This window comes from Poecilia formosa, unplaced genomic scaffold, assembly GCF_000485575.1.
Source record: "Poecilia formosa unplaced genomic scaffold, Poecilia_formosa-5.1.2 Scaffold1231, whole genome shotgun sequence".
NCBI classification, from domain to species: domain Eukaryota; kingdom Metazoa; phylum Chordata; class Actinopteri; order Cyprinodontiformes; family Poeciliidae; genus Poecilia; species Poecilia formosa.
In genome coordinates this window covers 8,496-19,901 of record NW_006801170.1, presented here as the reverse complement: position 1 = coordinate 19,901, position 11,406 = coordinate 8,496, and the positions used below count along the sequence as shown (strand labels likewise).

The window sequence follows — 11,406 nt, the reverse complement described above, 5'->3', positions numbered from 1 at the left end:
ATAGGCTCAAAATTAGAAATTGTAGGGGCAAGTCAGTTCAGGTACTTCCCCTTCTCTTGCTTGGTAGTTGCATGACAATGATGCCTCCCTTCACGTTTACTCCACAACAGAATGGGTTAGTAAATATATCTGTAATAAGATTCCCTGAAAAATGGTACTTACACCTCCATTGTTTTTTTTTTTTTGTTTTTTTTTTTAAATTTCCACAAAACATAAGAAAACATAAATTTTCTCCCATTTGCTATGTCTTACCATGTCCCCACCAGTGCAAATGTGGATCACAGGAAACATTGTAATGGTTATGGGAATCAGAGCTCACCATTAACTGCTTTGGTCTGGGCAGCAGCTTGGCTGAATTCTGAGGATGACTATTACTGCATGTGATGAGTGGCTGGATTTCTCAGAGCACAGAAGGAGAGATGCCGGTTGTGGTGGAGGGGCTGAGGAGGACTGTGAGGAGGGAGAAGGAGGAAAAGGAGGGGTGAGAAGAGAACAGAATACGTTGCCTGTGCACAACTGGATGCAGCCGGAAGTGCAGCAGCGCCTGTGGGAGGCAAGAAAAAGAACCTGCCTGGAATGGAGGAGAGCGATGCAGCACAGTTGCTGTTGTCAGGACTCCCTCCACCTTTCATCTGCTGCCACGCTGGATTCTGTGTTAATGAGAAAGAGTCGGAGCAGGTACGCATCCAGCCTTTGCATACTGCAATGTGGACTGCATTTATTTCTTGTAAGAGGATCATGTTTGCAAGGTGAAGGTGGAGGGCATTCTCGATTTGTGCAGGGTGCTATTCCTGTATTAAAAGTGTTATCGGTGCAGTGGTCAGTAGAAGATGCATGTAGGCATGATAAATTAAGGTTATTGCCAATAAATACAGGTGATTTCTTAGTAGACTCAATTTATTTCGTTACTATTGACAGCTCTGGGATGTCTAAGAGACCAGCTGTTTGTGTTCAACTTTGACATGATGCTTAAAGCAGGAGAGGCGACCACTTTCCATGTATTACTGCTGATGCTGCTTCCATCTCTGTGCTGGTACCACCTGTGTCACTCTTTTCGTAAGTACTGTACTGTATGCATGAAAAAACTCTTATTTAAATCATTCAATTAGAAAAAAGGGATACATATTGCTTTCTGTCAGTACAAAATATAATGCATCAGGTACTATACCTATTCATGAAGTCCAGGTGATTTTTTTTTATACGAGTTTGTTCTTTGTTGGATGATTTAACAGAGTACCCAATCAAATTGCTTCTCCTTTGGCAAATCAGGCAGAATAATTCACACAGGACTGAGTCACTTGTAAGATTTTTCCTCTCAGGTTGATGATACAGTCAAAAGGGATGTCAGTGGTAATATACTTAAATACATTAGGATTGTCTAAATCCACATTTCCTCCAATTTTAACATGAAATTACTTTTACCTACACATATTCATAATTCATATTTGACCAGGAATAAAAAAAATTGATATAGTGCGACCACATAAATCTAAAAGAATACATGATTACAATTAGGTAAATATAAAGCATTCTTTGTTCAAGCAACAAGGCATCTAAGAGCTGTTCTAAACAGCTGTTCTAAACAGAGATGTAAACAACTGACAACATGAGTGGATCAAGCTGAAGTAAACATAAATAAAAACTCAGGGAAGTTTTGTTTTTGTGGATTGTTGTATTGAGACTGCCTTAACAAAGATTTACTTTCACTGATGAGCTTCATATCCGGAATGAGCCACCCATCAAATTATGTAATTTATGTTCATTTGAAAACAGTGTTTTTGTGTTTCATAATGCTTCCCTCCTGAGCAGCAACATTATTCATCAAAATGCAATGGGTAACATTAAATATTCATTTTACTCTGCAGCAGATTAGTTTAGTTTTGATGGATTAAACTGCACAGATATTATTTATTGTTTTTTTTCTTTCCCCAACAGTACCTCAGGCCACAAACGACATTTCCAAAAAGAGGAAACAGCTTGTCTCATGGGATGGCATGTTGTAGAAGAAGGCAGGGTGATCCTGAATTTGTTTATCGCACAGCCAGTGGCTGGGCATGTATCTGCACTAGTGATACACACATTTGCGGCCATCATTGTGGTGAATTTTCAGTTGCAGTACTTTGCAATATTGACATCACCATCAGCTTTTTCATTTTTTGTCTCCCTACAACCAGAAACTGCAATGGATCTTATCTGGATTTTAACTGGTAGAACAACTCACCAGTGTGCGTAATTCAGAGGTGGAAGGAAAAGGATACTGAATTCAGAAAAATGCTATATTCAGCTTTGCTGACTCAGCATTTTGAAGAACCACCTTTGGCTGCAATTACAGCTGCTGTGTCTATACAAGCTTGACACACATATAGACAGGAATATTTACCCATTCTGTTTTTAATTGGGTAAATCAAAAATAAATTTACTGGATGGAGAACAACTCTGAACACCAGTTTTCAAGTCCTCACATAGATTCTTGATAAGATTTGGTCTATCATGTCGTATAATATATTATATAGTCATGCATCATGAAAATATGAACTTGTTTGTATTACATTACATTACATAGTAACATTACAGGATTTCCTATGTAGGGCAAAGAGCTCAATTTTGGCCACATCTTTGTAGAGCAACTCCTTGTACGAAGTTGCTTTGTCCTCTACATGCTTTGTGGTGAACTGCAAATGACATTCTTCTTACCATGCCAATATAAATCCCACATTTGGGGAGTGCAGGACTATTCTCTTGACAGATTATCTCACATGAGCTCTGGATCACTGCAACTCCTTAGAGTTAGCATGGTTCTGTAAGCTGCTTCTCTTCTCACCAGCCTGTTAAGACTGCCCTGTTTTGGTTAGTTTTGCACTTGTCTGATAAGATTTTCAGATGATGCTGTTTACTAATGTGCTTTGGCAAAGTGCAAAGGCCTTTAAATTATTTCTAATGAGACAATTGACTGGACAGGATTTTGTTTTTGGACTGCTAGTTTTAAAGGAGGCTAAATTAATACACAAAATCCAAAGGAGGAAATGAAGCCGAAACAAATCCAAAAACAGAGCACAAACTAGGAGTTACATAATAAACCAACAGTAACTGAAGGAACCAAGGGGAAATATAATGCAAGTATAGACAATGCAAATGGGGCAACTGTGTCTGTGTGGGTAGAGTAGTTGTCTTGTGATCGGAAGGTTGTAGGTTTGATTCCAGCTTCCTCCTGCTACATATCAATGTGGCTTTTGGGCAAGGCACTCACAAGATACTTGTGAGTGCAAATGGGGGAATGTGACTCTACTGTAAAGTGCTTTGAGTAGTCAAAATGATTGGAAAAGTGCTATATAGAGGTGGACCTTTCCACAATTCCTGGGAAATATTTTAATTCTGCTATCCATCAATGCCAGTCCAAATAAGGTTAAACATGAACTAGCATGGTCAAAAGGCTAAAGCTTGATGGAGAGGCTGTTCTGCAACAAAAATGCAAACATGGAGCTTCTTCCTTATGACTGCAAGAAAAGAGTCAGAGCTTAGTGGACGGTTCCTGTCTGGCTTTGCTTCTCAAATTAGACGGGCAATCATCATGCCAATTTTTTATTATTTTGAAACACAAATACTCTTAACTCTTAATTTAAATTTTTAAATCAATGAGGCATCAAACTGTCAGGCATAATGTTGACATGATTTTTCTATGAGTAATGTTTCATAATGTTGTAGAAAAATCTAGGATATTGTTCTATTTCATACTCAACCCGTAAACTGTATTTGTCTGTCTTTTCTCACATCTCAGAGGTTCCAAATCTCTCCTCCTATGCAAAAGCAGAGGATAAACTGTTCAAATACCTCTTTCAAAACTACCAGAAATGGGTTCGTCCAGTGGAGTACCTAAACCAGACCATCAGTGTGAAGTTTGGGTTGGCCATCTCCCAGCTGGTTGATGTGGTGAGCTTAAAGGTTTTCTAATCCTTTGCAATGGTTCTGAAGGTTTGTGTTATAGTCATTAACGTTTTGATTTTCCCTTTCAGGATGAGAAAAACCAGTTAATGACAACTAATGTTTGGATGAAACAGGCAAGTAAAGTAATGCATACATAAATAACTGAATTTAGATTTCATTTCCTCATACTACATGTTTATGTCTTGGTAAACCTATTTGGTGCTCATAGCCATTTTGTGTGTGAAAGTGCTTTCAGTTCTAGCAGGTAAGCAGAAGCAGTCTGTCCCTCTGTGGGGATTTTTTAATCAGGTCTGGTGGCATTTCACTGACAGTTCTCATCTATTTGAGCCAATTCGACCCTGAGCCTACACACCTGCTTCCCCATGCCCGCTCCATCCCCTCTCCTGCTCCTGTCAGCTGTATATATGGACCCTGTGGCGGGTCATGTAAATGATTAAACCCAGCTCTTTGTTTCAGTTCGGATACATTCTGCCACAGTGATAAGTTACATCATGCCACATTGGGAAACTGAAGGGCAGGGGCAGATGAGATGATCTATCATTTCCAAAATGGCTATGTGTTCAATTTAAAGCTGTTTTTAGCCCATTTACATTAACTGTATGTGTCAGGTCAATGCCATGGGATACTAAAACCAAAGCAAACAGTGTTGCCTCCCATTGTCAGTTGTAAAGGAAATTACACCTGTATATTTTCCTGAAATGATTTATTCTCTATTGTATAGGAATGGGTTGATATGAAATTGAGATGGAGCCCTGAAGACTTTCTGGGCATCACAACCATTCGTGTTCCCTCAGACAGGATCTGGCTTCCTGATGTTGTACTTTATGACAAGTATGTGACACAATGGGGTGGGCTGCTATATGATAATATTAGATTAGAGGTAATAATTTAAGGGTTTTAGAAAACTGTAATCACACTGCACAGAGCTATAAAGCCTCTGGTTGTTTTGTCTCTACAGTTCAGATGGACGTTTTGAGGGAACTATCACTAAGGCTGTCGTCAAGTACGACGGGACCATTTCATGGAATCCACCAGCCAACTACAAGTCCGCCTGCACCATCGATGTAACCTTCTTCCCATTTGACCTCCAGAACTGTTCAATGAAGTTTGGATCCTGGACCTATGATGGCTCACAAGTGAGTCTAAATTTCATTGAAAGTGCACAGTGCATTACCAGTGGTAACCTGTTACTAAATTTATGATGTATTCTCATAGGTGGACGTCCTTCTGGAAGATTTCCATGTGGACAAGCAGGATTATTTTGACAATGGAGAATGGGAGATAGTGAAAGCAACAGGCAGCCGTGGTCTCAGAACTGATGGCAGCAGCTCCTATCCCACCATCACCTATTTCTTTATTATCCGCAGGCTGCCTCTTTTCTACACTCTCTTCCTCATCATCCCTTGCATTGGCCTGTCCTTTCTCACCATCCTTGTCTTCTATCTGCCCTCAAACGGAGGTGAAAAGATCTCTCTCTGCACCTCAGTGCTGGTGTCGCTCACAGTCTTCCTCTTGGTCATTGAAGAGATCATCCCTTCTTCTTCCAAGGCAATCCCTCTTATTGGGGAATACCTGGTCTTTACCATGATCTTTGTCACACTCTCAATCGTCATCACCGTCTTTGCCATCAACATCCACCATCGCTCCTCATCAACACATCATGGCATGGCACCGTGGGTGAGAAGGATTTTCCTACATCGGCTACCTAAGCTGCTATGGATGCGTAGCCATGTGGACCGCTATGCTGCAGCCAGAGTGCCTGAATCAGAAAGAAATGTTGGATTAGGGAAGATGACAAACCCAAGCCCTGAGCTCACGCCACTTCTCTACACCCAGCACAACCTCCAAGCAGCTTTGGAATCTATTCGCTACATCACCATGCACGTGGTTAAAGAAAACCAGGTCAGAGAGGTGAGTTTGACCTGTTTCAGCATTTTTCACAAAATGCTGAAAAATAATATCAATCATTAATCAGTTCCAAATTTCCTTATCACTAAGCTATTGGTAATATTCTTAGCGGTTGATTTGTGCTTCTTTTTTCCTACAGGTGGTGCGAGACTGGAAGTTTGCTGCTCAGGTCCTGGATCGAATGTTTCTGTGGGCCTTCCTTCTGGTGTCAGTTCTTGGATCTGCTCTCCTTTTCATCCCAGTCATTCACAAATGGGCGAGCATCATCGTCCCTACTCATCCCGGCAGTACTTTCTAGAAACGTCTTTAATCACAACGGGAGGTGAAAGAAAAGCACATTAACTGCTCTTCAGACCATCTGAGACATTTGAATGACAGTGCAGACTATTCACGACATTCCTTTGCATTCGATTTCTGATATATTATTGTGCCAGAAATAATGCTGCAACTCTGAACACAGTAATTGCTGACTGGACATGTGTACACGTGCATTTTATAGTATTATTCTAAGCTTGTTTCTAAAGAGCAGCTGGACAGGAAAAGCAACAAAAGAAAAAGTAGATACTTATCTTTGTAGTTTAAATCATGACAACTGCCGTAGCAATGGACAGGACAGCATAACCCAGGAAGAACATATCCTTTGAGTAAAAGCATGTCATTAATATGACATTCTTTTTGTTTAATTTTGCATTTTTCTTAATGCGTAGATCTATAGAATATTTTGCATCAGGACACTTGTAATTCTGGTGCATAATTTCAGCAGTAAAACTCTCTTTTTCTTTTTATCATAAGCTTTCTATTAAGAGGCATTCTGGAAAACATTTTCTGAGCTAAACATAGGAGCTTGTTTGCTGATTCCTTGCAGATTTTCTTGTCAGGACTTGAAGTTTCCCTGCAATCTGCTTCCTTTCAGAGTAAACATCTTGAATTCTTTCTAAGGGTGGGTCACATTTTTCAGTAACAACAAAGTTCAGGCATGGTTTTGGACTCTGGGGTGCCCAACCTCAGTCCTGGAGAACTACTATCCTGTAACTCGTTTGTTTCATCAACATCCCTGGGTGACTTGAATGTTTTGCTAAAGGCCTCTGCAGAGCTGAAGGACTTAAGAGGGAATTCAGTCATTTGAGGTTTAGCTTAGCATATAGAACACGTGTTCTGTTAACTGGAATCTACTTACAGACTAACAATAGTCAATGGGCTTTTTACTGGAGCATTCAATGCCTCTAAGTGGCCACACACCTATAAAATATGATGTTCTCTTGTATAAGGTCACAAGAGAACAAAATGCCTTGCACAGCATTTTCCTGTTATGTAAGGCAGAAAAATGAGACAATTTTCCAAAAGAGAAAATGTTGATAAATTAAAACTACAAAATCAGAAGGTCGTGAAGACAGAAGAGGTGACGACAAGAATTAGTTCAGCTACTCTGCAGAGGAAGCTCATTTAAGCTGCTTACATCCAGAATCCTGTTCTTTTGCTTATGATTTACTGTATATCTCATGATTGTAGATGAAGTTTCAGAACACATGAGACTATGGCGTCCGGGTCACTGGAGCTAACTCTCAGTCTGGCCAGTTCCTATTCAACTGTGTACTGCATAACTGCATACTGAAAATAATTTGCTATATAAAATACATAAATATATATACAAATGTGTTTATGCTATACAGTGCTTGTCAGTAGTTTACGTAAGGCAAAATCAGTGTCTGTGTGTCACTACAGACATTTGGGAGTTTTATTACTGCATTTGAACTGATCTTTTTTCATGATAGGATGAATTTTCAAAACAAAATAGTCAAAATTAAAGACAGATAGACTCAAATATACACAAACCTAGCCTTTTATTTTAACAAATACCCAATAGTCTTTTATCAGGATCATACAATGCCATTTGGGAATTATGACATATGATTGATCATTCAGAAAACAATTAAGAAAGTTTATATATTTTTAAAAAAAAACATGCATATGAGCTATATTTTATTGTTTTTCCAGCTGTTGTCACTTTGCAAACCATGTGAACCATGGTCTGCTGATATTACTTAGTGCATCTTTAGATGCAATTATTGTCAAGCTAAAGATGACAATAATTGTAGGTAGGTAAAGAAAAGTTAAATCTAAAAAGGATCTCAGATTGTAAGAACAACCTTGAATTCAAAGCAGGCTTGTTGCACAATGCAGAACAAAGAGACCACTTCTTTTTGCTGAGCTGCCTCCCTCACCAAGGTAAGCTAATCCATAATCGCTTTATACAAGTTTTTTCTGGAATTTTCAATTGCATTGCTTGTGCAGAACATAAGCTATTTCATACAGAAAACTAAGAATCTCACTAGACCTACTTCATTCAAAGCAGGTATGTAATGGATTTTGTTTTCTATTTTCTATGTAAAACAACATGTCTTAGCTAGTTTGTGAAATTCTAATTTTGTTTTTCTTTTAGGCTAAAGATGGAATCCAGGGGGAAAGCCACAGCATATCTTTTCCTAGTATTTGCAGTATTCCTTTCATGGAGAGTTGGTCACGGTGGCAGGATTTTGATCATTCCTTTGGAAGGCAGCCACTGGGTGAATATGGACATTATGATTCAAGCTCTCCACTCTCGTGGGCACTCCATTGATGTAATAAGGACCAATAAAAGCTGGTACATCAAGGACGACTCTCCGTACTACAAAACCATCACGGTTCCTGTTGCCAGAGCTTTCAATCATGATTTCATCAACCCAATCCTCAGAAAGATTTTTGCATTAGAAAGAGGAGAGAGCTCTGTTATGAGCTTCCTGAGTTTGCAGGTTGAAATGTTTAAAGCTATGTTTGACATGCATGGAATGATGTGTGAGATGGCCAGCACAATGTTGGAGGATAAAAAGTTTATGAATGGTTTAAAGGCAAAAAAGTATGACTTGGTAATGACTGATCCTGCATGGGGAGCTGGAATAATGTTAGCCCACGCTCTTAAACTACCTCTAGTCTATAATGTGAGATGGGTTACCAGTGGGGAGGGCCACTTAGCCCTTGCACCTTCTCCTTTATCTTACATCCCAATGACAGGCTCAGGACTGACAGACAAAATGACCTTCATACAGAGAGTCAAAAATCTCCTTTTCTACACCATCTGGGAAGTTCAGGACACCTTTCTGATCAGTCCCCAGTATCAAGCAATCTGTAATAAATTCTTTGGCCCAGATGTTAGATACAGTGACTTGTTGCGGGGAGCAGACTTGTGGCTCATGAGAGTGGACTTTGTTTTTGAGTTCCCCCGTCCTACCATGCCAAATGCCATCTACATCGGGGGCTTTCAGTGTGAACCAGCTAAACCTCTTCCTAAGAACCTGGAGGAGTTTGTTCAGAGCTCTGGACAGCATGGCGTCATCATCATGTCTCTTGGGACTTTTGTTAGTGAACTCCCTTCAGATGTGACAAACAAAATTATTGAAGCTTTTGGTCAGTTACCTCAGAAAGTAATCTGGAGCTATAAAGGTAGCAAACCAGCCAATGTGGGAAAAAACACTTTACTGGTTAACTGGATGCCACAAAAAGACCTTTTAGGACATCCAAAGGTGAAACTATTTGTGACTCATGGAGGAACAAATGGAGTCCAGGAGGCCATTTACCATGGAGTACCAGTAGTGGGTTTACCTGTGTTTTATGACCAGTATGACAATCTTTTACGACTGCAAGACAGAGGAGCGGCTAAGATCCTTACCTTAGCTACTGTTGACAAAGAGGACACATTTCTGAAAACTGTCAAAGAAGTACTGTCTGAACCATCCTACAGGGTTAACATGCAGAGACTCTCCAGATTGCACAGGGATCAGCCAATGAAGCCGATCGATACCGCCCTCTTCTGGATAGAATTTGCAATAAGACACCAAGGTGCAGCTCATCTGAGAACCGAGTCCCACAGACTGCCTTGGTATTCCTACTACTCTGTAGATGTTTTCCTGTTCTTCCTGTTTGTTGTTGCAGTAATTACATTTTCATTTGTCACGACTTTCAGATTGCTTTGTCTTGAAAAATGCTTGAAAGGAAAAACTAATCAAACAAAGATAAAATGAAAAGGTTCTGTGTTGGTTATCATGACTTACTTTATTTTACTCTGGATCTAGGTTTATGTATTTCCTTCATTTAAACTGACCTGATGTTGACTGAATATTTTGTATGATATAAATATCTCGTTTCACTTAAGTCTTTAAAGGGAAGTAAGCACTTCTCGTAAGTCATTCTGCACTGTGACATATTAGGTGCAAGATTACAAATCTGTGGCTGCAATAAAAACAAAGTATGCAACAATCAGCAATAAATGCCATTTGTCTCAAGAGGGCACTACATAAATCATAATTATTAAAGCATTTCATTGTAAGTCATTTAAGAGTTCAAGTTAGTCTTGAAAAATGCAATTCCCCAGTTTTCTTTTTCTTAATTTTAAACTTTTCACAGCACTAATGGTTGGAAATTTATTTATTTTCACACTGTTGGCTCCAAAATGTACTTTTTAAAAGAACTTAATAGTCATTTTCTTATTTACTTTACAAAAATCAAGTGGACATATTGATCATTGCAGCCATAGGTGTACTAACAAAACATTATTGCCATCAGCATTCAGTATTTACAGAGCAAAAAGTGAAACACATTGGCAAAATTAAATGAATTAAGCACACAACTAGTTGAGCCCCACAATGCTTCATAAAGTACAAATAAGTACTCTCCAATAGACAAGAAACAACCCAAAATAGTAGAATTGCAACGTATTTCCAAAGTTTTCATACAACTTTGAATTTTCACATTTTGTCATAACAACAAACTTCTATGCATTTTACTGGGATTTTATGCAGTAGAACATGTAGTGTATATTGATGACCAAGAAGATAAAAGACAGATTTATTTTACAAATAGAAATCGTATAAATATGGTGTATGTCTTTGTCTCCTTCACTTTGCTACAGCTAAATAAAAACCAGTGCACCCAACCTGATCCTGATGATATGTAATGAGTAAGTACAGCTCACATGTGTGTAGTTTCACTGCAGTGTAAGCAGAAGAAGATCACAGTGGATTTGACTTCTATAGTAATATCCTAACTTTGTGGTTGAATTTTACAGCTTCCAATAGATAATAGACCCAGTCAAAATGGAGACCTAGGTCTAATTTCTAATCTATGGTACAACTGGAAAATTGATTTTTACAGTCCCAAGCTTGATGGAGTTCAACTTGTTTTACAAGGAACTGGCACAAAATTAAGACTGATAGAGACAAACCAATACAAATCCATGTAATGCATACAAAACAAATATTTTAATTTTACTTTGCATTTTCAAAGTCATTTGAAATTATGTGACAAAATGTGAAAAGTTCAAGTTGTATGATGAATGCACTGTGGCTTAATCTGTTTTTTGTGGCTTAATCTGTCAGGCCAACGCTGTTGCATTGTCCTGGAGTAGCAAAACAGAGAAATGAACAAAATACATGCATGTAATGGATTTATGCATCACATTCAGGTGAAGTCTTGTTCTGGTAACTTTCATGATGACTTTTTGTTGACAGAAGTGGCGTACAGCAC

General features: G+C 38.9%; 1 protein-coding gene and 1 pseudogene across 1 annotated transcript; both read left to right on the top strand.

Moving 5' to 3' along the window:
- Positions 1–259: 259 nt before the first annotated feature.
- Positions 260–7,505, top strand: chrna5 (cholinergic receptor, nicotinic, alpha 5). Its single transcript, XM_007544508.2, has 8 exons — positions 260–678; positions 919–1,056; positions 3,776–3,927; positions 4,011–4,055; positions 4,664–4,773; positions 4,901–5,078; positions 5,158–5,853; positions 5,990–7,505. Exons 2-8 carry the CDS (start codon positions 963–965, stop codon positions 6,146–6,148), a joined length of 1,434 nt encoding a protein of 477 aa, XP_007544570.1. The 5' UTR covers positions 260–678; positions 919–962; the 3' UTR covers positions 6,149–7,505.
- Positions 7,506–7,608: 103 nt separating this feature from the next.
- On the top strand, positions 7,609–10,566 carry LOC103132708 (UDP-glucuronosyltransferase 2C1 pseudogene; annotated as a pseudogene).
- The last annotated feature ends 840 nt before the right edge of the window (positions 10,567–11,406 follow it).

Excerpts from the sequence above, each read along its gene's own strand:
- chrna5 (XM_007544508.2), top strand. The coding sequence starts at position 963 with ATGATGCTTAAAGCAGGAGAGGCGACCACTTTCCATGTATTACTGCTG. Across the intron at positions 3,928-4,010 it reads TCTCCCAGCTGGTTGATGTG|GATGAGAAAAACCAGTTAAT; the intron begins GTGAGCTTAAAG and ends TTTCCCTTTCAG. Across the intron at positions 4,056-4,663 it reads CTAATGTTTGGATGAAACAG|GAATGGGTTGATATGAAATT; the intron begins GCAAGTAAAGTA and ends TCTATTGTATAG.